The 26470-nt window shown below is 34.9% G+C and overlaps 1 protein-coding gene across 3 annotated transcripts in view; it reads left to right on the top strand.

Moving 5' to 3' along the window:
- Window positions 1–26470, top strand: part of VPS50 (VPS50 subunit of EARP/GARPII complex) — a 133062-nt gene that overhangs the window by 64275 nt on the left and 42317 nt on the right. For all 3 annotated transcript variants that reach the window (XM_086696181.1, XM_025929639.2, XM_086696174.1), the window contains 5 exons: window positions 2048–2136; window positions 8837–8931; window positions 9241–9339; window positions 21457–21547; window positions 25236–25412. In XM_086696181.1, coding sequence (XP_086552307.1) covers window positions 2048–2136; window positions 8837–8931; window positions 9241–9339; window positions 21457–21547; window positions 25236–25412 — 551 coding nt within the window. The remainder of the gene's footprint in view (window positions 1–2047; window positions 2137–8836; window positions 8932–9240; window positions 9340–21456; window positions 21548–25235; window positions 25413–26470) is intronic.

Here is a 26470-nt window from a genome sequence, read left to right as displayed (position 1 = left end):
TGGTCATGAGACTGAGCCCCATGTCGGGCTCTGTGCTAAGCATGGAGCCTTCTTGGTATTCTCTCCCTCTCCCTCTCCCTCTCCCTCCCTCTCTCTCTCTCTCTCTGCCCCTCTCCTGCTCATTCTCTCTCTCTTTCTCTCTCAAAATAAATAAATAAACTTGAAAAAAATAACAGAGGAAAATTCTACAGAAAGAATCCTTTTAGAAGTATTGCTTGGAGGATGGCAAAGGTAGGGAAAGATGAGAAAGCAGAAGAAAGGAGTGGACACTGAGCTAGGTTTCTAGGCCAGACTGTTTTTACCTAACTCCTATACTCTCATCCCTGTACTACCTCTGTGAGCATGGGCTTTGCAGTCAGAGATACATGGCTTCCAATTTTGACTGCCATTTTCCAAAGATAAGAATGTGAAGAAGTTTATCTTCTCCATGCCTCAGCTTTCCTCTTAGAATGATAGATTAAAAAAAAAAACAGAACAAATAAAAAGTCCCATATAGGGTAGTAACACATCTACTTGTAGATTTGGTGTAAAGTTTAGAGAAAATATGAAGTGCTTACACTGGTTGTTGTTAATATCAAATGAAATGGGTCAAGAGATAATAATAAGACTATTATTAATGAAATATACGTATGCCTTTTTCTTTTTAAACCTCAGGTTACTTGGGGAATTGCTCGGCTTAATGGGATTCCAGATCTTCACAAGTTTATCCTGTTTTGGCAACCTTTCTTTTTTTTTCTAGTTGCAGAAACTGTTAAGACATTTCAGCACCTGTTTTCCCTTTTCTAATACATTAAGGAGAAACCAAAGACAAAGTTTGGAACAAAATTAATACAACTTTAGATATAAAATAAGAGTTTAGGGGACAATATGTATTCATCATAGTGAGGTTTGCTTTTCTGCTTCAGGCTCATAGTTTGCATGTATTATTGTATATATGTATGTATTTTTATTGGGTTATAGAGTCAAACTTAAAACACCAATTGAGCCTTTCATACTTAATCCTCTCTGCTATAATTCCTTGACCTGATTTTGTGTATTTTAAGAATATTCAGGACTCTGATGAGCCTAACAGCTGACATTATCTAGAACTCCAAAAAGTCATTTTTTTCACTTGAAATTAATCCTTTCATATTCACATTAAGAAATACAATTGTAGGAGTCCGAAATTTGAAAATTTTTCTTCACAGAACTTTATAAAGCTGAAACAGTCTCGAGGTCACCTGCTGTAATGATACTCTTGGTATCTTAACACTTTACTATCATAAAATAAAACTCTAAAGGTATAGTCTGGGTGCACTGCCCTGAGCTGCTGGATTCTTGGTAGCCACACTGAACAGATAATAAATAGCTTCAGCTGTAGGAGTGGTCAAAGGTACATGAGGCATGAACCTGGGATGTGGCCTATGCGAGGGCCTTTTGCTGGTTACCAGTGGACACTCTGCTAGCCTAAGATGAAATAACCTTCTCAGTTGTTCCACATAGTTTAGTCATAAAAAGGCATAATCTTTTTAATATAAATGTACATAATTGCATTTTCAGTTGCTTTTAGGGGGGAAATTTGTTTTGAAGCACATCATTGCTCTTACCTGTTGAACTGGACATTGTTAGATTATTTGGAATGGATAAGACTATCCTGGATTATGAAAAATATAAAACATATGCATCATTACCTTACTGCATGTGCAGTTCTGCAATCTGTACTTTTGGTAACATGCATATTAACTGATACTTAGGTTATTGGTTCCTGTAACGCCCTGGCAGTCATCGAGAACCTTGTCTCTGCAATCACACTACCCAAGTTAGAATTCCAGCTGCAATCACATAGGTACTGAGTGGTCTTAAGTGTAGAGTACTTAACATTTCACAGTCTGAATTTGTGTATCTTATCAAATGGGTTTAATCCTAATACCTATTTTTGACATTGTTTTGATTGTATAAATATTTGTATATTTTACATAGGCTTACAATACATGAGAGTTAAAATGTTTTTTTCGGAAAACAAAAATGGGAATCAAATCTGAAAATGTGTATCCTCTTTTATTTTCAGAAGGGAGTAATATGGGTACTGAAGAAACTAATTTTGATCGTGGCTACATAAAAAAGAAATTGGAACATGGACTTACACGAATATGGCAGGTTTGGGTTTTTAAAATTATTTTCTTTACAAAAGCAACTGAAACTTTCATGTCAAAGTTTTAGAAATTCGGTGTTTGAACTTTTCTGTACTTATTTGTATTCCTTATAGATTTAGTTATATGTTAGTTTTTCTTTGGACTATATCTGTCATTTAATTTAATTTCTGTAATTTAGTTCACAGTTTTATTTGTCTGTAAATCTTCTAATTTGAAAATCTCTATTGGAAATATATATATATTCCTTGGTTACATTTTTGCTTTTAGTGTCCTAGCAAATGCACGCTTACCTTAAGAAATTGCTTTCTTATTGAGATACTCTTATTTATTTTTATTTCATTTATTTATGTTTTCTTTCCTTTCTGTTAATTTTAGATAAAGGAAAACTAAATAGGTGATAGTTGGGTTAACATCTAGTGTAGAATGAAAAAGTTTTTTCTAAGTCAGTGATTTTGTGCCTTGAGGGCATCTTACATGTTTATTGACTGAATGTATCTTCTTAAACTTTTCTTTTACAGTTTAGTGGCATAGTTATTATCAGATAATTAAATTTGTTAATTTCTTTAAATTTATTACTTCCTAGACAAAAGTGTAATTTCTTTGAAGATAACTCTTTTTTGTTCTTTTTGGGCTGCTCTTTTGGATCATATAGTAATTCTATTCTTAATTTTTTGAGGAACTTCAGTACTATTTTCCACAGTGGTTACACCAATTTACATTCCTATCAGTAGTGCTAAATCAAGAGTTCCTTTTTTTTCACATCTTCAGCAACACTTGTTATTTCATCTCTTTTTTGATTTTAGCCATTTTGACAGGTATAGGGTGATATCTCATGGTTCTGATTTGCATTTCTCTGATGATTAGTGACATTGAGATCTTTTCATGTGTCTGTTGGCCATCTGTATGCCTTCTTTGGAAAAATGTCTACTCAGGTCCTTTTCCCATTTTTAATTGGATTATTTGAGGATTTTTTTTGCAGTTGAGTTGTATAATTTCTTTATATATTTTGGGTATTAATCCCTTCTCAGATATATCATTTGCATATATCGTCTCCCATTCAGTAGGTTGTCTTTCCATTTTGTTGATGGTTTCTTTCGCCATGAAAAAGCATTTTATTTTTGTGTAGTTCCAATACTTTATTTTTGCTTTTGTTGCCCTTGCCTGAGGTAAAAAATCTGTAAAGATGTTGCTAAGGCTAATGTCCAAGAGATTACTGCTTATGTTTTCTTTTAGGAGTTTTATGGTTTCAGGTGTCACATTTAGGTCTTTAATCCATTTTGAATTTGTTTTTGTACTTAGGGAAGAAAGTGGTCCAGTTTCATTCTTTTGCATGTAGCTTTCCAGTTTTCCCAGCATCATTTATTGAAGAAATTGTCTTTTCTCCCATGGTGTATTCTTGCCTTCTTTATCATAGATTAATTGACCATACAAGTGTGGGCTTATTTCTGGGCTATTATACTCCATTGGTCTATGTATCTGTTTTTGTGCCAGTAATATACTGTTTTGATTGTTTCAGTTTTGTAATATATCTTGAAATCTGGCATTGTGATACCTCCAGCTTTGTTGTTCTTTCTCAAGATTGCTTTGGCTATTTGGGGTCTTTTTTGTGGTTCCATACAAATTTTGGATTGTTTGTTCTAGCTCTATGAAAAGTGCTGTTGGTATTTTGATAGGGATTGCATTAAATCTGTAGGTTGCTTTGGCTGGTATGGACATTTTAACAATATTCTTTGAGTCCATGAGCATGGAATATCCTTCCATTTGTTTGTGTTGTCTTCAATTTCTTTCATTGTTTCATAGTTTTCAGAGTAAAGGTCTTTCACCTTTTTTGGTTGTTTATTCCTAGGTGTTTTATTCTTTTTGGCGCAGCAATAAGTGGAATTATTTTCTTAATTTCTCTTTCTGCCACTTTGTTATTAGTTTATAGAAATGCTACCGATTTCTAGGTATTAATTTTGTAATTTGAAATTTTGTTGAACTTATTTTTTACTTCTAGTAGTTTTTTGGTCAAGTCTTTAAGGTTTTCTATGTATAATACCCTATAATCTGCCAGTGACAGTTTAAGTTCTTCCTTACAAATATGGATGCCTCCTTTCTTTTTCTTGTCTAATTGCTTTGGCTAGGACATCCAGTGTTGAATAAAAGTAGCAAGAGTGGGCATCTTTTTCTTATTCCTAATCTTGGAGGAAAAGCTCTCAGTTTTTTACCATTGAGTATGATGTTAGCTGTGGGTTTTTCATATATGGCCTTTATTCTATATTAAACTACTTAAAAAAAAAGTTTATTTATTTTGAGAGAGAGAGTGTGGTGAGGGGCAGAGAGAGAGAGGGAGAGAAAGAATCCTAAGCAGGCTCCATGATATCAGTGCATGGAGCCCAATGTGTGGCTTGATCCCATGTACCCTGAGATCATGACCTGAACTGAAATCAAGAGTTGTGTGCTTAATCAACTGAGCCCCCCCAGGCATCCCTAAACTGCTTTTTTTTTTTTTTTTAAATGTTTGTTTTTATTTTTGAGAGAGAAAGAGTAGGAGTGGGGCAGGGACAGAGAGAGAGGGAGGCACAGAATCAAAAGCAGGCTCCAGGCTCTGAGCTGTCAGCACAGAGCTCGACGTGGGGCTTGAACTCAAAAACTATGGTATCATGACCTAGGCCGAGGTAAGATACTTAATTGACTGAGCCACCCAGCTGCCCCCTTTAACTGCTTTTTAATTTATTTTAATTATGGGTTTGGGCTGACGTTTTTGTGAATTTTATATATACTGGAAAGGGAAATCTCATACCCACTGAATATAAGTGTAGGGTCAGATAGGAGTTATTTCTGATTTAATTTCCTGATATAGTCTCCTAATAACACTGATTGTACTTGAAATTGTAGAATCCATGGCAGAATTTCTGGTAATTCAGTGTACTTTGAAATACTGACCTGGCATTTCATATAGCTAGTGTCCATTCAGTCTGGCAATCTGATATCATTCCTGATATAGTAGAATCTGTTAAATATGAGGTTTAGTAAATTTAAGCATTTAGCTAGTTTAATGAAAGTGATCATTCTTTTGAGTATAGATTATTGTGTTGTACGTTTCAAGCTTTAGAATATCTTCATCTCCACCACTCCCAAGTCTCATTTGCCCCCTACCACAGTTCTCAACTAGTTCTAAACAGTATTTTGCATACATTAGGAACGCATTTAGTGTTTGTCAGTTGAAAGTACAAGGCTCAATTCAATTTGAAAAAGCAAAACCTATGAAAAACAAATGTTTTTTGATAACATATTCAGCAGGCAAACCTGACCCAATTTGAATTCATTCAGCAGCAGAACCAGACCAGTATTGTCATTAAACTTTTTGTAGTGTTTATCTCATTAAAGTGAACATTTATATGTTGCAGGAATATTAATGCATTTTATTTTGGGATACTGCCTTACACCCCACTGGGGCTGTTATATGATATATGCTATATATGTGCCATAATACATTTCTAACATCTGAAATCCTGAATTCCAACGCATAAATGAGTGTGTGACAATTTGTATACATTCGTCATAAATATAGGGATAATTAAATTCTAAGAAGATATTTAACCTTTCGTACATAAAAATTAAATTCAAAATCAGAATGACTGTGGTTTTTGATACAAAAATTTTTAGAATATTTTCCATGCATTTTGACTCAACTAGAAAGTCTGTAATAAAAAAGTTTGTATCAATTGTACCATTTGGCAGAAACTGTCAATTTGAGAACACAGCGGTGAACCCATGATACTTGACCTTATGGAGCTTACAAACCTAACTATATGAAAGTCTTGATCTTCCAAGATTTTTATTTTATCTTTAAGTATTTGATATGTAAGAAATTATTCATATTATTCATGTGCTTATTATTTCTTTTTACTATAGAGAATTAGGGTTGCAATATTTCTACTTTTTGTGAATTTGAGATTTTCTTTACATCCTATTAGACACCCACTGAAAAATGTTTTCCTTGGGCATTTGTTAAAATAACCATGCATTTCTTCTTTGTGGTGGGAGTTAAGTTCTATGTATATATTAAAGCAAGCTTATTATTAATTGTATTATTCTAATCTATATTTTATTTATTTTTTGTTTCCTTGGCCTGTGTCATTCTGAGGGAGGGGTTTTACTCTTTCAGAAGAATTGTAATTTTGTCAGGTTTTTGTTTTATTTCTAACAATAGCTTTTGCTTTTTATACTTGGATGCTAGGTTGATTGATGCTGCAATGCTAATAACCACTTTACCTACCTTCTTTGTACATAATTCCCTTCATTAATTAAAAAAAATATATAGTTCTTTTGTCCTGAGGCATTTTGCTATGAGTTCTAGCTTGTTTTATTATTACCATTGCTGTGTTTATTTTGTTCATATTTTCCTTTGTGTCTTTATTTTAAATGCTTTTGGATCATGTTTGTGTCTTCTATAAATATAAAAGAAATGTTTTTTTTGAGAGACTTTATCTTTTAATAAGGCAGTTGAATCTGTTTATATTTTTATTAGTGTTTTAATTCATACTTCTTTAATTATTAGAGAAGGTAAACATTTAAAAACTCCATAATTTAACTGATTTGTGAATTATTTGTTTTTTGTTCATAAGTTCTAAATGATTTATATGATAATGAGTAATCTTTTGTATATCATATGTCTGTTCACTTATTTTCAATATGCAGATGATCTGCATTTTTATGAAGTCAAACTATTGACCTTTGTCCTTTGTAATTTATGCTACATTTATTCTTAAACTATTTTTTCCTATGTAAAGCTCAGGTCAAATTCATCTGGTAATTATAGATATTTATCTATACGTTATCTATACATTGCAATCTTTACATTAATTGCTATATCCCAAGTACGTAGAGTACTGCCTAGAACACTTAATAGGTACTCAGAAAATATTTTTGCTTTATTGGATTAATTTTTAATCTTTTGAAAACATACAAAAACACTTATTCAGTCCTTTTATATATCTTTTGATGTGTGATATAGAGAGGAGAGAGTTGTTCTTCCCCCCAGATCTAGTTGGTTTTCCTTTCACTATTTTCTGGATGATTTTTTTTCTTGTGTCTTTATTTGTGATGCCTCCTTGTAGCAAGGTCCAGTGGTGAAAAGAGACTTTGGAGGCAGAGAGACCTGGGTTCAAGTCTTAGCTTTGTCATTCACGGTCCATGTGAATTTAGACAATTACTTGACCTATTTTCAGTTTTTTATCTCTTAGGATAATAAATGCCTGCTCAACAGAACGATTTTAGGATTAATGATAATATATGAAGTTTTTAGCATAATGCTGACAAAAAGTAAATAATGGGCAAACAGTAGTTTTTATTGCGGTTTCTTAAGCTCACGCATATATATTAGCACTATTTCTGAGGTGTCATATTTTATTGATTCTTTGGGTATTGGTAGTATTCTTTTTTAAAAAATAGTTTTTTATGTATTTAATGCAGATAGTACAAGTCCTCCAACATCACTTACATCTTTAAAAAAAAATTTTTAAGCATTTATTTATTATTGAGAGAGAGAGAGAATGAACATGGGAGGGGCAGAGAGGGGGGAGACACAGTATCTGAAGCAGGCTCCAGGCTCTGAGCTGTCAACACAGAACCTGATGCGGGGCTTGAACTCACGAGCAGTGAGATCATGACCTGAGCTGAAGTCGGATGCTTAACCGACTGAGCCACCCAGTCACTCCGTTCACTTATACCTTTTAAGCTGTCTTTTCAAAGCTTTATTTTAAAAAAAGAGGTTATTGCCCGTTTCTTATTTCTGGTGAATTTTAGAGTGATTGTTCAAAGGAAAAGTTTTTTGTGATTTGGTTAGAATTTCATTCAACCACTGCATTAATTTGGAAAAGTTGACTTGCACTATTTAGTCACTCATTCAGTCCCTTGACTCTCTTATTGAAATTTCTTTTGTATCCTATTAAAGTTGATAGTTCTTTCTTATAGGTCTGATATTGCCTTTTAAAATTTTTCCCAAGTATATTACACTTTTAACATTTATTTTAAATGGAATCTCTTCGGGGCGCCTGGGTAGTAGCTCAGTCAGTTAAGCCGCCGACTTCATCTCAGGTCATGATCTCGCGGTCCGTGAGTTTAAGCCCCGCATCGGGCTCTGTGCTGACAGCTCAGAGCCTGGAGCCTGTTTCAGCTTCTGTGTCTCCCTCTCTCTGACCCTCCCCCGTTCATGCTCTGTCTCTCTCTGTCTCAAAAATAAATAATAAATGTTAAAAAAAAAATTAAAAATAAATAAATAAATGGTATCTCTTCATTTTAAGGTGCTACAGCAGAAATACCTGAAAACTTAATTTTTATGTATTATACATCATCACTTGAAATAGTTATCTTATTAATTCTAATTATTTTTTAATTGGATATTTTGGGGTTTCTAGCCTACCAAGCTACACATAAGTGATGATTTTTATCTTCATAGCCAACACTTGGGTATAATTCTTATCTTACATGTGTGTGTATGTATTAATAGTGATGATTGTGGCCATTACTATTTTTATACTGATGCGTGTGGAATTGTCCCTATGATACCACTGTAAGGATATTGGTTATTGTCCTAAATATATATTCTTAGTAATATATTCCTGTCTCATTTTAATTTGTAACTATAGAATAAATGGTTCTGGGAACTTATTTTCTATATTTTGGGTTTACCTGAAATATTTTTTTGTTTTGTTTTACAGGATGTTCAACTAAAAGTAAAAACCTACTTGCTTGGAACAGATTTGTCTATATTTAAATATGATGATTTCATCTTTGTTTTGGATATAATCAGCAGGTACTGTTTGAGATCTTGTTTTAATTCTTTAGTTTGTTTCATTCAACCATGGTAATCAAAGAAATCATGAATCAGTGAGTTATCAGGTGTAACTTCTTCATGGAAATGAAGACAATTGAACATTCATCATCTAATTTCTGCTGGGTTTCTGTCCTTCAGATGTCCCTAAACCATAATGAATTTGTGATGTTTAGAATTTCTTCAAACATCCATTTTTTTGGTTTGTTATCTTTGAAGAAAGATGACCTAGACTACTTTTGTTCTATAAGGATGTTACTGAAATTAATATGAATTTTTTTATCCAACTAGGTTGATGCAAGTTGGAGAAGAATTTTGTGGTAGCAAATCTGAAGTTTTGCAAGAGTCCATCAGAAAACAAAGCGTCAATTATTTTAAGAACTACCATAGGTAGGAACTCTAATAAAATGTGAATAGACTTATGTACATAATGAGAATACTTTGTCTCATGTTTAAACCTTATAGCATTAATGGGTTTAAAACAATTACTTTTGAATTTGGAAGAATTTGTTCTTTGAAGTCTTTTTAAGATGGTTAAGGACTTTTTTCCCTCCAAAATACCATAAAATATCCGCATTACTTATTTATTATAAATTTAATAGATTGTTTTGAGGGGCTCAAAATGTTGAACTAAATATTGAACCAGTTTCTCTTTGGGTGAAAGATGATTATTATGTCAGAGTTCACCAAAACAATTTGGCCACTATTCTATACCTCCATATGTGGTGTGAGCTGGTAAGAAAGTTAGATCGGTGGAGGCAGCACTCACTGAGGGGTTACTGAAATGCATCTGCCTTTTAGGAGTAAGAAGGCTTCTAAAGAACAGGACATGATATTTAGGATCAAGCCACAAAGTCAAGATTATGTATTACATTCCAAAACAGTCATCACTGACTTTAGAAAGGGTGATTAGGAATGGTTTTGGGAATGGAGGAAGGTAGGAAAGAATGTTTAATTAGCAATGTGATTGGATATTAAAGCAGCATTAAATCGAGAGAGCTATTTGTTAGCCCTTTCCTGATATAAGGTGAGCCCTGTACTATATGTACTGTATCCCTTATATACAATTTATCATTTGAATTGTATATTAATTTTATTGTACATTTTTACTTTTTAAAAAATTTTGTTTTTACATTTATTCATTTTTGAGAGACAGAGACAGAGCACAAGCGGGGGAGGGGCAAAGGGAGAGGGAGACACAGAATCCGAAGCAGGCTCCAGGCTCTGAGCTGTCAGCACAGAGCCTGACGCGGGGCTCGAACCCATAAACCGCGAGATCATGACCTGAGCTGAAGTCGGATGCTCAACCGACTGAGCCACCCAGGTGCCCCAAGGTTTGATTTTTTTGGTTGTTATTTGATGCCAGGGTTGGTGAGGATTTTAAATTCTGCTTTTTCTCCTTGTTCAGGGTCAATACATGGTTACAGTCATTGATGTCATATCAGAAGAGAGATTATTGGACATCAAACTATTGACTAATTTATTATTAAATATATTTAAGTACAAGTGTTCTGTGTTAATCGTGAACTATTAAATATGTTTTGAAAGGGATTTAGATTGATCCAGTACAAAAGTAGAGCCTTTGAATTTTATAATTGAATTGAAGAGAATGTTTAGAAAATTTAAAAAAAAATGTTTTAATTGATCATACCTCAGGAAAACAGTGGAAAGGGGACAGCATGAAACAGTAACACTGCCTTTATTTATTTATAATTTTTTTTTTCCTGTTAAAACGTAAGCCATGTTGAAACAGATGGCCTGACTTTTATGCATTGCTGTACAAAAGGAGCAGTTTTTATTTTACTTTATGGAGCCTGACATGGGGCTTGAACTCAGAACCCTGAGATCAAGACCTGAGCTAAGATCAAGACTTGGATGTTTAACCAACTGAACCACCCAGGTGCTCCAAAATAATTAGTTTTTATTTTTAAAAAAATTTTTTTAACGTTTATTTATTTTTGAGACAGAGATAGAGCATGAACGGGGTGGGTCAGAGAGAGAGGGAGACATAGAATCTGAAATAGGCTCCAGGCTCTGAGCTGTCAGCACAGAGCCCGACGCGGGGCTCGAACCCACGAAATGCGAGATCATGACCTGAGCTGAAGTCGGACGCTTAGCTGACTGAGCCACCCAGGCGCCCCTAAAATAATTAGTTTTTAAATCAGAGGTGGGAAAGGATAAGGAACTATGAAGGAACCAGAAGCCTCACTTACCTGTCAGAATGAAAGCATGCCACATATGCATTTTCAAAGATTACTTTTATTCAGTAAGACAGCTGGGAGACATTTTGGTGTTTCTAGTGATTGCAAGATTTGTGCAATGCAAAAACACTTATTTAATTATCTCTCTTCTGCTTTTTACTTTACTTGTTGTCAAAAGGTGTCTGTCATCTATGGCAGCCAGGCACTGGCATTTCTAGACTATGACCATGATGGAGTTTCCTCATCAAAGTTCACCTTGATGAAATTAGAGATTGTAGAAATGAATTGTTAAATGTTTCCAAAACACTCAAAGTTTTAATGGACTTCTCTTAGAAGTGTTTATGAAATTTGTTTCCCATTGAAGAGGCTGTGCTGTATTTAAAAAAAAAAAAATTTTTAATGTTTTATTTATTTATTTAATTTTTTTTTTAACGTTTATTTTTGAGACATAGAAAGACAGAGCATGAACAGGGCAGGGTCAGAGAGAGAGAGGGAGACACAGAATCTGAAACAGGCTTCAGGCTCTGAGCTGTCAGCACAGAGCCCGACACGGGGCTTGAACTCACGAACCGTGAGATCATGACCTGAGCCGAAGTCGGACGCTTAACCGACTGAGCCACCCAGGCGCCCCTAATGTTTTATTTATTTTTGAGAGAGACAGACAAGAGTGTGAGCGGGGGCGGGGCAGAGAGAGAGGGAGACACAGAATCTGAAACAGGCTTCAGGCTCTGAGCTGTCAGCACAGAGCCAGACACGGGGCTTGAACTCACGAACCGTGAGATCATGACCTGAGCCGAAGTCGGACGCTTAACCGACTGAGCCACCCAGGCGCCCCTAATGTTTTATTTATTTTTGAGAGAGACAGACAAGAGTGTGAGCGGGGGAGGGGCAGAGAGAGAGGGAGACACAGAATCTGAAGCAGGCTCCAGGCTCTGAGCTGTCAGCACAGAGCCAGATGCGGGGCTTGAACCCATGAACCATGAGATTGTGACCTGGGTCAAAGTCGGATGCTTAACCGACGGAGCCACCCAGGAGCCCCTATACTGTATTTTTAGAAAGAGAGCTGGACTGGGAGATAGACTTGGGCTCTTATCCCACTTTTGCTGCTTGCCAGCTCCCTGACATTGGACAAATCATTTAACTTCTCTGGGATATTGGTTCTATCAACTGCAAAATGAGGTGGCTAGTCGAAAAGGTCTCCATAAGTGTTGCCAGCAGATCTTGTCCTTTTTTCCTTGCTGCATTGTATGTTAGGCTGTTGAATATGTTAAAAAGTAAACATTTAACTTTCTTTTAAAGATTTTTCTCTACTCCCAGTTTCTAAACAAGTCTAGCTTATATACTGGCTATAGTCATTATCTCTCCAACAGCTGCCATTTAGAAAATTACAATAAAAATCATTTGGTAAAATTAGTGCCAACCATTAATGTGTTCTGAAGTGTATCTTTTTCTTTATAAAGCAAGATAAACTTTACAGGTGGTTTAGAAGTGATGCCAATGTATGATAATACTGAATTGACAGAAGTCATTGCGTTAGCTAGTGATGAATCTAAATCTGTTAAATGCCAATTTAATGTCTTAGTCACCAAATCAAATTATACTACATAAATATTGAAAAGCAGTATGAAGCATGGCGAAATACAGATCAAGTGGGTTTTAATTTTGTTAATAAAAATGTTAAAATATGCTCCCAATTTGTTTCATGGTTTTCTACTACCAAATAGAGCTTTTGAGAATGAAGAAATTCTTGGACCAAATTATTCAGACTTAGAGTCTACTTAGACTATTGGTTTGAAAATGTAGGCATAATAAAAAGATGAAAATAGAAGCATTTTACTCTTTGGGTGGAACATCTTCTATTTATAAAGTGTGCTCATGTTGGCTTGTGATAGTTGTATAAAAGACTGTATGCAATTATCTTTTTCTAGGGCAAAATTATATGAGACTATGAGGGAGCACAGTCTATATCAATATGAATTCTGACCTTACAAATATATAGGTTTTATTCCCCCAAATTCCTTTATGTTCATGTACCAAGTTTGTATACATCCAAAGCAATCCTTCTGCCAGATGCTGCAGAATTCCCAAAGCACAAATTCTCTGATTTAAATAGTAATGACAAAAAAATTATGTAGAATATGTAATTGTCAAAACATTCTATTTAAAACAAGTGCATCTTAATTTTTAATTACTCTAATAATCAAATCTTATAAAATATTTTCAAGGATCCTAAAGGTCCAGCAACTGGTGTTAAAAGAGGGGAGTGGTCACCTATCCTTTTAGGGAGAAAAACTCTCCCATTGACTGAGTAAGAAAGTTTTATTTCTTTTTTATTTCTGACAGAGAGAGAGAGAGAGAGAGCATACGTGCGTGCATGTAGGGCAGAAGGAGAGAGAGAATAGTAAGCAGGCTTCACACCCAGCCTGGAGCCCAATGTGGGGCTTGATCTCAGAACCATGAGATCATGACCTGAGGTGAAATCAACAGTCAGATGCCTAACTGAGCCATCCAGGCTCCCCAAGAAAGATTTACTTTTTTTTTTTTTTTTTTTATTTAAAAAAAAATTTTTTTTTCAATGTTTTTTATTTATTTTTGGGACAGAGAGAGACAGAGCATGAACGGGGGAGGGGCAGAGAGAGAGGGAGACACAGAATCGGAAACAGGCTCCAGGCTCCGAGCCATCAGCCCAGAGCCTGACGCGGGGCTCGAACTCCCGGACCGCGAGATCGTGACCTGGCTGAAGTCGGACGCTTAACCGACTGCGCCACCCAGGCGCCCCAAGAAAGATTTACTTTTAAAGTATCTTTAAGATGTGTGTTTCTAGGATCAAGTTTATTATCCATATACAGTACTTCTCTTTGTTTTCTACCTGGACCAAGTGATTTAACTAGAGGATCCATGGTACCTTTGCTTGTACCTTGGTGGAGGTGGCTCGGAGGATGTACAAAGTTGGGTTTGTTAGCCAGAGTGCCTGCATGTAGCTTTTCCAGTATGGTGATCTCAGAATGGTTGGGCTTCTTATATGGCAGCTGGCTTCCAACAACACTAATTTTCCAAAAAACACAGGTAGACGCTTCATGGCCTTTTCTGATGTATGTTTAGAAGCCATGCAGTCCTGGATGGCTCAGTTGGTTAAGCGTTTGACTCTTGATACCGGCTCAGGCCATGATCTAGTGGCTGTGAAGTTGAGCCCTGTGTTGGGCTCTGTGCGAAGCATGGAGCCTGTTTAAGATTCTCTCTCTCTGCCCCTCCCTCCCTGCCCTCAAAACAAACAAACAAACAAACAAACAAACAAAAAAAGTCATGCAGTCCTTTTACCACATTCCTTGGAATACAAGCCTGTCAAGAGGTTGGCCCAGATTCAAGAGGAGAGAAATTTGATGGGATACTGGTAAAGTCATGTCGCAGGAGAGAATGTGTGTGGGATAGGAGATATTGTTGCAACTCTCTTCACTGTATTTCTGGGGAGAATAGGAAAAATATTTTTCAGAAAACAGACGTTCTTGAATTTGATTATAATGGTACCAATAAATTATTTTTAGCATTTAAAATAATCTGTAAATTAGATTACATAAAAAATAAAAACATTTGCATCTCTATGCAGTAGGGCTTAAATTTTTGAGTTAAATTGGGAACAGAATCTTCATGGTGTATATCTGATGTCAGACTAACTCCCTCTGCAACAGAACACAGTAATAGTGGGTGGACCACTATTAAACTCCACTTATACTATTGTTAAGAGGAGGAGTATAAACTCCTCCTTTATACTATTGTTATTGACTTCCAGTTTTCTTCCCGCTGGTAAAGTATTTGGGGGCAGTGTGGTGTTATCAGTGGCCTTGGGTTCCTGCCTCTATTGTGCTACTCACTAACTTCACCTCCTCAGTAATTTGGTTTTCTTCTCTGAGCATCAACTTCCTTTTCTTACAAATGTGATGGGCTTGTACTGGCATCTTTACCTTCTTTGAAGTCTTTGTTTTTATCATTCGTTTTTGGAATCTACCTTATATTGCATCAAGTCTTTTATCAAGTTAAATAAAAGATCGGGGTATCACACAGTTCTAATTCATGGATTTTTTTTTCCTTTAATTCAGAGGTCAGTACATTTGAGATGCCTCTCAGATTGGTCATTGTTCTTCTTTACTATATTTGCCCTTTACAATCTTTCAAATTTCGTTTTAATTGTACCTGTTCTTTTGTATGCCACAGAAGCTTCTTTGTATCCTACTTGTATCTTATTTCTAAAAGACACAGAGGGCACCTAAACTGCTTAAATAGTAATAACTAGGATTGCTCTTCAAGTAATGTGTCTGCAGTCATATCTGTTATTCAGCATCTGACTGCAGTTTGTAGTTTGTATACACACTGCTTTTTCATCATAACTGCTATTCTTTGTGTGTATTAGTAGAGTAAAATAGAAGAAAGAAGTAAAATGCAAATCTTCCAATTTGTGTAAAATGTTCTTGGGCAAAAAGGTGTAAAGGAAGTTTTCTGTGGCTCTAATGAATCAATTTGGACAATATTAACCAATTTATCATTTATAGTCACAAAATAAGTAGATTTTTTAACAATAGTGCAATGAAAAGAATAAGATTTGGAAATAAAGGACCCTCTCTCTGCTGTCTCCTAGTCATGACCTTGCGACCCTTCACAATTGGATTGACATTTCCTAAGGCCCTTGGTGGCCATATTTTTAAAATAAGCCTGCCTTTATTGCAGACAGTTTAGGGAGTGGAGTGAGAGGATTATTAAGGTTTTATCTTTTGAAAAAAATATTGAAGTGTAATATTCAAGTGTACATACATCTTAATGGACAAATCCATAAATTTTACATATGTGTATACCACATAAACTACCCAGATTAAGATACACAATTTTCCAGTCAAAACCATCCTTAGAGGTAACCACTGTTCTGACTTCTATCACTGTTGATTAGTCATGCCTGTTTTTGAACATTCTCTAAAGTCTTTTTTATGCTATTCTGAGTTTTGATTTGTATTTAAAGTTTCCAGTTGTTTCTTGCACATATGCATACATATATATATGTATACACACACACACATATACATATATATAAATTGACTTAGTATGTTGACCTGAAATTCCTGTGATCTGGTGGTTAAATTAGCATTTTATTAAATCTAATAGTTGAAGATTCTTTTGAATTTTCTGTGTATACAGTTATGTCATTTGTGAATAATGATGGTTTTATGTATTCCTTTCTAATCTTTGTACTGGTTAAGACCTCTGGCACAGTTTTGAATACAAGTCATGACAAGTGGGGGGGGTGTCTTAATTGTGCAGTGCTTTGCTGTTAAGTATGATATTTGTGGTAGTCGGTTGTAGATACTTTGTATTAGATTAAAGAAATTCCCAAGAGACAAAGTAGACTTTAAGTCAAGAAGTATTGCTAAAGGGGCGCCTGGGTGGCGCAGTCGGTTAAGCGTCCGACTTCAGCCAGGTCACGATCTCGCGGTCCGTGAGTTCGAGCCCCGCGTCGGGCTCTGGGCTGATGGCTCAGAGCCTGGAGCCTGTTTCCGATTCTGTGTCTCCCTCTCTCTCTGCCCCTCCCCCGTTCATGCTCTGTCTCTCTCTGTCCCAAAAATAAATAAACGTTGAAAAAAAATTTTTTTAAAGAAGTATTGCTAAAAATAAAGAGAATACTTCATAATAATAAGGGGTTACTCATTAGGAAGAACAATAATTCTAAATTTGTATGCCCCTACTGACATAACTCTTAAACATATAAAGCAAAATATTCAGACTAAAAGGAGAAATAGACAATTCTATAATGATAGAATTTTTTTATATACCACTTTTCATGATTGATAATGAAAGCAGGCAAGAAATCACTAAGGATATGTGTTTGACCAACATTTGCCTCATTTGTGTTTGTGAGAGACACACACAATTACAGGATATGTATTTTTTTCAAGAGCACACAGGAAGTTTATCAAAATTGATCATCTGTTGTGCCATAAAGCAAGTACTTAAAAAATGTCAAAGGATTGAAATTATAGAGATTATATTCTCTGACCACAGTGAAATTAAACTAGAAATAAGTAACAGAGAGGTAACAAGAAAAACCTACTAGTTTTTGGAAATTAAGCAACCTATTTTTAGTGGTCAAAGAAGAATCATATTGGAAGTTAGTGTTTTTAAATGAATAATAATGAAACCATCACATCAAAATTGTGGGATTCACCTAAAGTAGAGGGGGGAGAGTTTCTAGCTTTAAGTTCATGTTTTTGGAAAAGGAGAAAGTTTGAAAATCAGTACACTTAACTTCACTTTCAAAAACTTACAAAGATGACAGCAAATTAAACAAGAAGAAACAGAGGGAGAAAAATGATAAGAGCAGAAATCACTGAAATAGAAAGCAAATGTATAGTAAAATTCTATAAAACTACTAGCATGACTGAGCCAAAAAAAAAGAAAACCAATTATCAATATCAGCATTTAAAAAGAGGGTATTTATAGATCCTAGACATTAAAAATATAATAGGGTGTCAACTATACTTCAATTAAAAAAAGAATACAGTAAATGTTTAGTAATATAGATATGTAATAAAATGATAAGAACAGCCTTCTGCTAATGAAATTGACAATGTAGATGAAAAGAGCAAGTTTCTTATAAAACAAAATTTAATAAGGTAACAAAGTGAAATACAGAAAATCTGAATAGACATATGTATTTTCAAGAAGTTGAATATGTACTTTAAAACATTTCCATCTCTAGGCCTGCTGCCTTTCCTGGTAAATTCTACCCAACTTAAGGAGGAAAAATCAACACCACTCCTTCAGAGAATAGAGGAAAAGGGAATGCTTCATAATGTATTTTATGAGGTCATCATAGCACTGGTACCAAAACGTACCAAGGACATTACAAAAAGAAAAATTATAGGCTAGTATCTCCTAAAAATATAGATGTAAAACTTCTAAACAAATATTAGCAAATTGCATTCAGTGATACCTAAAAAGGATAATAACATCACAAACAGATAATGTTTAAGAGGGAGAATAAGGTTGACGAAATATTTAAAATTAATTTAATTTACTAACTAACAGGATATAGGAAAAATACCATAAAGATCATCACAGTAGGTGAAGAAAAAAATTTTGATAAAAAAATTCCACCTTATTTCGTAATTTTAAGAAATCATGTTTCTGTTTAATTTTTACTTTCAGTCTAATTATGGCCTTATATTTAAAGTGTATCTCATGTAAATAGCATGTAGTTTGTTGTGTTGTTGTTGTTTTATTATTTTTTTTAATGTTTATTTATTTTTGAGAGAGAGAGAGAGAGAGAGAGAGAGCAAGCAGGGGAGGGGCAGAGAGAGAGCCGGAGACACAGATTCTGAAGCAGGCTCCAAGCTCTGAGCTGTCAACACGGAGCCCGACATGGGGCTTGAACTCTCACGAATCTTGAGATCATGACCTGAGCTGAAGTCAGACGCTTAATTGACTGAGCCACCCAGGCACCCCCAATGTTGCTGTTGTTTTTAAATCCAGTCTTATGAGTTTTGTATTTTGTTTGAACGGTTTTTCCTATTTCCATTTAATGTATTCATTGGCATAGTTGAGTTTAAATCCATCATATTGTTTTATTTCTAAAAGTGTTATTCTTTTTTCATTTATTAATTGTCCTCCTTTCTTTTGGATTGATCATGCATATTTTTTACTTTTATACTGTTTTTTTTCCCTCAGTTAGCTTCTTAAAAATGGATTCTTATAGTGGTCACTGTCATTTCACTGTACATTCCTGTTCTGTTATAGTTGATCTTAGGTTAGTATACTTCCAGAGTAATGTAAGAACCAACTTTCTAACTGCATTTACTTTGTCTTACCCTTCTAGTATTTTTCTATGTTTTTATTGTATACTTTTACTTCCTGTCTTATTTTTTGTATACTCCTTATGCAGGAGGGGGTTTACTAAAGCTGCTTTTGTCTGTGAGTTGGTACCTTTTATCACTGTAATAGTTTTATATTATTAGGTAATAAATTGCTGTGAGCTTAACAGCTTAAAACAACATCCATTTATTGCGCCACAGTTCTGAGGTTCGACGTCTGGATTGGCTTGGTGCTCAACTTTAAGGTCTCACAGAGCCAAAATCAAGGTGTAAGCAGGGCCGGGCTCTAATCAAAAGGCTTTGAGGAAGAATACACATTTGAGCACATTCAGGATGTTGGCAGAATTCAGTTTCTTATGGTTTTAGGATTGAGATCCCTATTTTCTTGGTGGTTGTCAGCAAGGGAACATCCTCAGCTTTTAGAAGCTGCTCACCCGTCCTTGCACATGACCATTTCCATCTTAAAAGCCAGTATTGGCAAGTTGAGTTTTCTCATGCTTTGACACAAACACAGAGGAAAAGACACAGAGAAAGTAATATGAAGATTGGCAGAGATTGGAACGCTGAGGCTACAAACCATAGAATGGTGATAACCACCATAAGCTGAAAGAAGCAAGGAACACATTTGTAGATGATGTTTGGAGCTTCTGCAGAGAGTATAGCCCTGCTGACACCTTGATTGCAACCTGGTGAATACTGTTTCAGACTCTGGCCTCCAGAGCTGTTAGAGAATAAATTTCTGTTGCTTTAAGCCACTCAGGTTCTGGTGGTTTGTTACAGTAGCACCAGAAACCGATACAGAGTGGAATTCCCAGGTTAAGTGGTAACTCCACGCTTAATGTTTTGAAGAACCCCCAAACTGTTTTCCAAAGTGGCTGCCCCATTTTAAATTCCCATCAGCACTGTATAAGAGCTCTAATTTCTACAGATCCTTATCAATACCTGTTATTGTCGATCTCTGAGTATAGCTGTCTCAGTGGTGTAGTGTCTCATTATGCTTTTGATTCCATTTCCCTAATGACTGATGATATTCAACATTTTTTTATATGCTTATTGGTCATTTGTGAATCTTTGCAGAAATGTCTGATCAAAACCTTTGCCCGTTTCTCAGTTGGGTTATTTGTCTTTTTATTGTTGAACTGTAAGAGTTGTAAACTTTTATAGTTCTGAGTTCTTACATTAGGTCTGTGGTCCATTTTAGTTCATTTTTGTATATGGTGTGTGGTTCGGGCACAATCACTTTTGGAATATTCTCAGCCATTACCTCCTCAAATATTGCTTCTGTTCATTTCTCTGTCCTCTCAATTCAGTTGCATGCATACTAGCTGTTTTGACTGTGACTCATCTATGTTTTATGATCTTTTCTGTTGCTTCTTTTATGTTTTCAATTCATGCTTCAGTTTGGATAGTTTCTGTCAATCTGTCTTCTGTTTACTTAACCAATTTTTAACTCAAGGTGATTATATTTTTCAGTTACAGAATGTCTGATTCTCTTTTTGTTTTTATTACTGCAATTCTTTGAAATTCTCTTTTCTACCCATTTTGTACTTCTTTTTCTCTATTTTATTTAACTTAATTATAATAGTTATCTTAAAGTCCCCCTCTGTTAATTCTAATATTTGGAGCAGTTTTTGCTGTTTATAGATTTACCTATTTATTGTCTCTTTACTTTAGAACCTGTGGATTTTTTTAAAAATCTAGATTTTGGTTTTGGCAGTTTAGTAATAACAACGAAACTGTTACAAGAAGGGAAAAGTAGGGGCGGGCACTGGCCCTTTGTTTCCTGGGTCAATTGGAAAGAAGTAGTTATTCTTCTGGAACTGCCTATATAATGTATGATATATATATGATCCACGATAGACAGTAAACTGCAATAGCATTAAAAAAGTAAGAAGAGATCAATATGATGTAAATGATTAGTGCAGTGCTGGCCATATAAGTACCATATTTGCTCATTTAATTTGTAAATGCTGTGTAGAGATAGGGACTGAGCTAAATATATTTGGAGACTGATAATCATCTTGATCTTGTGGCTTAGTAAGTATGATTAAGATCTTTGCTGTTTAGCATAAAGCATTTATTAGTGTTACTGATGTCATAAACTTTGTAAATTATTTCTCTGTTTTTTGGCATTGATATATAATTAGCTAGGGATAGTTTAAGTATGTGAATTGGTGAGTAGCTTTTAGTTTAATCCCTTAATTAAAATATCATTTCCTGTACATTATTTTTGTAATAAAGATATTGTGAGTTTAGTAAATATTTGAGAATTTTTTCTCTTAATGGTAAGATAGTAACAAGTAAAAGTAAATGTTTGTGTTTGCTGTGTTGATTTGAATGGATTCTCAAAGTTGATTGTGATTATGATGATAATTCTATAATTAAATTTTATTTTCTTAAATCTTGTGTGCAGTTTACTTTTCTCCTAACTTTTTGGAGTGTTTTGTTTTTTTAAGGACACGGCTTGATGAATTGAGGATGTTTCTAGAGAATGAGACCTGGGAGCTTTGTCCTGTTAAGTCAAATTTCAGCATTTTGCAACTTCACGTAAGTGTTTCTTAGGAACAAATAAATCTGTCTTTTATTTCGTCATCTTTTTAAAAAAACCCAGATATTAAAAAATCATTCATAAAATCATTAAAGAATAGTGTCTTCCTTCCTTATTTAATAGTGATTAATAGCAAACCTCTTTTGTAAGAGTGATCCTTTTATAGATATCAAAATCTGTCTCTTTTTACAAATTCTGTTTATGCACTTCAGGAAAGCTCTTTTGCCTAATCTTTTTCTTTTGATTTCAGAAGAAGATCTAATAATGATTTATTTAAATTTTGCAGAAAATTAATCAGCTGTATTTTGATGGTCTTTAATGAAAAAGCTTATATTTACAGAATATTTGTAATTTCTTTTTTTTTAATTTTAAAATTTTATTTTAGACAGAGAGCTCAGAGAGTAGGCAGGTGGGGGAGAGGATTAAAGAGAAAGAGAGAAAGAGGGAGGGGGAGAATCCCAAACAGGCTCCACCAGTGCAGAGACTGACATGGGGCTCGATCTCATGATGCTGGGATCATGACCTGAGCCAAAATCAAGAGTTGGACGCTCAACCTACTGACCCACCCAAGCACCCTTGTTTGTCATTTCTTAAAGGGACTAATAGATTCTTTTTTTTTTTTTTTTTTTTAATTTTTTTTTTTTCAACGTTTATTTATTTTTGGGACAGAGAGAGACAGAGCATGAACGGGGGAGGGGCAGAGAGAGAGGGAGACACAGAATCGGAAACAGGCTCCAGGCTCCGAGCCATCAGCCCAGAGCCCGACGCGGGGCTCGAACTCACGGACCGCGAGATCGTGACCTGGCTGAAGTCGGACGCTTAACCGACTGCGCCACCCAGGCGTCCCACTAATAGATTCTTAATTTATGTTGCAACTCATAAATGTGCCTTGTAGTGAGACAATTCCTCGGAAATAAAAGAGGTACTTATAAAAAATACTCTTAATTAATTTTTATTAGTTAATTTATTCCTTGCATCTTTATAGAATATATGATCTATGAAAATATTAATTGAGTTGTTTTCTAAGCCTTGGTTGAAACACACTTGTAGATAAATACTCCTTGTGTGATAGATGATGATCTACAAATACCAAATGTCAAAACACAATATATAAACTTAGATCCCTGCATTAAAGATCCAGTATGTTTAGCTTTTGCCCTTGGAAGGAATGGCATTCTACAAGCAACTTTTGTATTCTGAATAAATGTAAAGAATGCACGATTAAAAGTTTTATATAAGGATAGTCTTTATGGTTTTTTAAGAGCTAACTTCTTATTCAGTTCTATCATATTGCCTTCCTAGTGTGGAAATATTAAATACAGTGAGATGTGTTGATTAATAAATGTTTGAAAGACAGCAAAATTAACATTGATTTTAACATTATTTTAGAAATCTTAATATGATTCCATAACATTATTTAGAATTCTAGCAAATTCCGATTCTGTGTCTCCCTCTCTCTCTGCCCCTCGCCCGTTCATGCTCTGTCTCTCTCTGTCCCAAAAATAAATAAACGTTGAAAAAAAATTAAAAAAAAAAAAAAAAAAAAAAAAGAAAAAAGGGGCGCCTGGGTGGTGCAGTCGGTTAAGCGTCCGACTTCAGCCAGGTCACGATCTCGTGGTCCGTGAGTTCGAGCCCCGCGTTGGGCTCTGGGCTGATGGCTCAGAGCCTGGAGCCTGTTTCCGATTCTGTGTCTCCCTCTCTCTCTGTCCCTCGCCCGTTCATGCTCTGTCTCTCTCTGTCCCAAAAATAAATAAAAGTTGAAAACAAATTAAAAAAAAAAATAGAATTCTAGCATTGATTTTAGAATCCCTATTTAAATAATTTTGTTTGAATTTGTATTTAACTATCAAATTATGTTTGTGTATATGAGCACATGTACTTGGTGTAAATATAAAACATTTTTTTTACAAGATACATTTGAAATATTTCTATCCAATTGAACATTATCTCCTTAAAGTAGTTACCTTGAATTTTCAGTTTTGCAAGGTGGATAAAGATCTACTGTACAAGATTTTGCCTATAGTTAAAAGTACTGTTATTATGCACTTAAAGTTTTCTTAAGACAGTAGTTCTAGGGGTGTCTGGCTGGCTCAGTTGGTGAAGTATGCAACTCTTGATTTCAGAGTTGTGGGTTCAAATCCCATGTTGGGTGTGGAGATTAATACTTAAAATCTTTAAAAAAAAAAAAGAGAGAGTAGAGGTAATGTTAAGGGTTCTAACAACTATTTTAAAAAGTAGTCACCTTAAAAACTATTCACAACTGAGATCGTGTTCACTTGACACATGTACTATAGATTTGGTTTAAAAAATCATCTCAGGGGCGCCTGGGTGGCTCAGTCGGTTAAGCGTCCGACTTCTGCTCAGGTCACGATCTCGCGGTATGTGAGTTCGAGCCCGGCTTCGGGCTCTGTGCTGACTGCTCAGAGCCTGGAGCCTGTTTCAGATTCTGTGTCTCCCTCTCTCTCTGACCCTCTCCCGTTCATGCTCTGTCTCTCTCTGTCTCAAAAATAAATACATTAAAAAAAAATTAAAAAAATAAAAATAAAAAATCATCTCATTAATTTAGCGTCTTCCCTTGTTTAGAATGATAAAAATAATAGCATTGTTTTTAAGCATTATTATGATTTTGATTTAATGTGTAGTTGCAATTTAAAAAGAAAATAAACACGTCATTTGAAATTTAACAAGCCTATGTAACTTTTAAGAATATTATCTTTGAATATGAAAAATGTGAAATTTAGTATTAATATTAAAAATATTAAAAACATTACCAAGTTGCAAAATTACAAAATTTTTGTGAAAAATCATCATATCAAGAGTTTTGGAATTCAAATAAACTTTAAAGATTATTCCATCTTTTCCACTAATAAGCAATGTGATCTTGAACTCAGCACTGAATGCCTCTGGACTACCTCAGTTTCCTCTTATGAGAAATGCATGATTTGTGCTGGGTGCTACAACTCTTTAGCATTAGCATTGTGGTTCTCTTACTGTAGATTGACTCTCTCATTTTAGGTGAGGAAATTGAGGCACAGAGAAGCCAGGTGATATTCCCAACATATGTAAGAAGTTAATGGAATATAATTGATTAATGGCAAGCTTTAGGTCTAGAAGATGTTATCATTTGACCTCAGTATGTGTGTTTGTGTTACCTGCTTCTAGATATATGAAGAAAAATAAATGCAAGTTTATAGAATGAAAGTTTTTAAGTTCTTCACTGCAATATAACAAAGAAAGATTTTGATGTATTTTTGTAGAATATCTTAAATGGTGTAAACATATAAGTATACAAGATGTCTGACCTAACAATTTTTATTGTGGCCTTTTATTGATTAAAACCATATTCTGCTAGGTCTTTGCTGCTATGTGAAATTTTTTAGAATTATTCAAATTCAAGTTGTTTTCAAAAACTTTCTGTGCAGTTCCATAAAGTAAGCCAAAAGTAGCTTGATTTAGGTAATGCTTCTTAAAGTGATATCAGCAACTGAGTTGTCTTTAGAGAAAACTTTGAGCATGTATTTTCAAGTTTGTGTTTTCAGACGACTTTGAAGATTAAAAAGTGAATAACCTGAAGAATCAGGTTTAATTTTTTTTTCTCTAACTCTGCATGTACATTGATGGAATATATTATGTACTTGAATTTTATTGTTGCTAAAAGATATCTGACTCATTTTTTTTAATGTCTAGGAATTTAAATTCATGGAACAGTCTCGTTCCCCATCAGTTTCACCTAGTAAGCAGCCAGCCTCAACTTCTTCAAAAACAGTGACCTTGTTTGAGCAGTACTGTAGTGATGGGAATCCATTTGAAATTCAGGCCAACCATAAAGATGAAGAAACAGAAGATGTCCTGGCTTCTAATGGGGTATGTAGTGTTTTTAAAACCTACTGTGGAATGTAAGTGAGATTTTCTTATTGAAAAGTGTTCTCTACCCAAGGAGCAAGGTGATTGGCTAGACCCATTTATCCATTCACCACCCATCTTCCTACCTATATGCTTATATACCTGCGATAACACTTGTACAGTAATGGCTTTATAGTATGCTCTGTTGAAAATGTCCTTTTGAAGAATACATTTTGCCTTTATGTTTATTTTGTGCTCTTATTAGATTTCTGTATGTTCTTACTAGATTACTGAATCAGGTAGGGGTAGTTTCTTCACTGCATATTTATGTGATTTGTTGGATAGATGGATTAGGGAATAGATCATCTGCACTTACTTCTCATCCTCTCTCTTGGGCACCTGAATCATTTTGTCCATGTTCCTTTATTTGAGAGAGTAATGTCTTGCTTGGTTACCTGGCCGGGATGTTTAGAAGTACAATGTTTTAACACTTTGAATAGCTCAAAAACATAATATAAACCAGAGTTTGTGTGAGTTAATGGAAAGGATTTGAAGGCAGTTGGAATGAATATCACCTTTATTATTTATTAGATGTGTGTTCCTTGGCAACTTACTTTAACTTTATGATCCTCCGTTTCCCTATATTTACAGTGAGGGAATGCTTACTTCACAGTTACCTGTGTTTATACAGTTTTTAATTTGGATGGGTTCTTCTGATCTTCGTCACTTCCAGACGGACCCTGTATGATTTTTGTTTTATTTTTTTCCAACGTTTATTTTATTTTTGGGACAGAGAGAGACAGAGCATGAACGGGGGAGAGGCAGAGAGAGAGGGAGACACAGAATCGGAAACAGGCTCCAGGCTCTGAGCCATCAGCCCAGAGCCTGACGCGGGGCTTGAACTCACAGACCGCGAGATCGTGACCTGGCTGAAGTCGGACGCTTAACCGACTGCGCCACCCAGGCGCCCCTGATTTTTGTTTTAGATTTAATGAAGCTGAAGTGAAACTGTTCAGATTTGACAAAAATCTGTTGAAATTGTGTGTGTATTTTAGTTTTGGCATTTTTATTTTTTGTTT

The sequence above is a fragment of the Puma concolor genome, chromosome A2 (genome assembly GCF_028749965.1).
Source record: "Puma concolor isolate L17-30 chromosome A2, mPumCon1.1.hap2, whole genome shotgun sequence".
NCBI classification, from domain to species: Eukaryota; Metazoa; Chordata; class Mammalia; order Carnivora; family Felidae; genus Puma; species Puma concolor.
The sequence above is the reverse complement of the archived record's forward strand: the minus strand, read 5'-3'. Positions and strand labels throughout refer to the sequence as shown.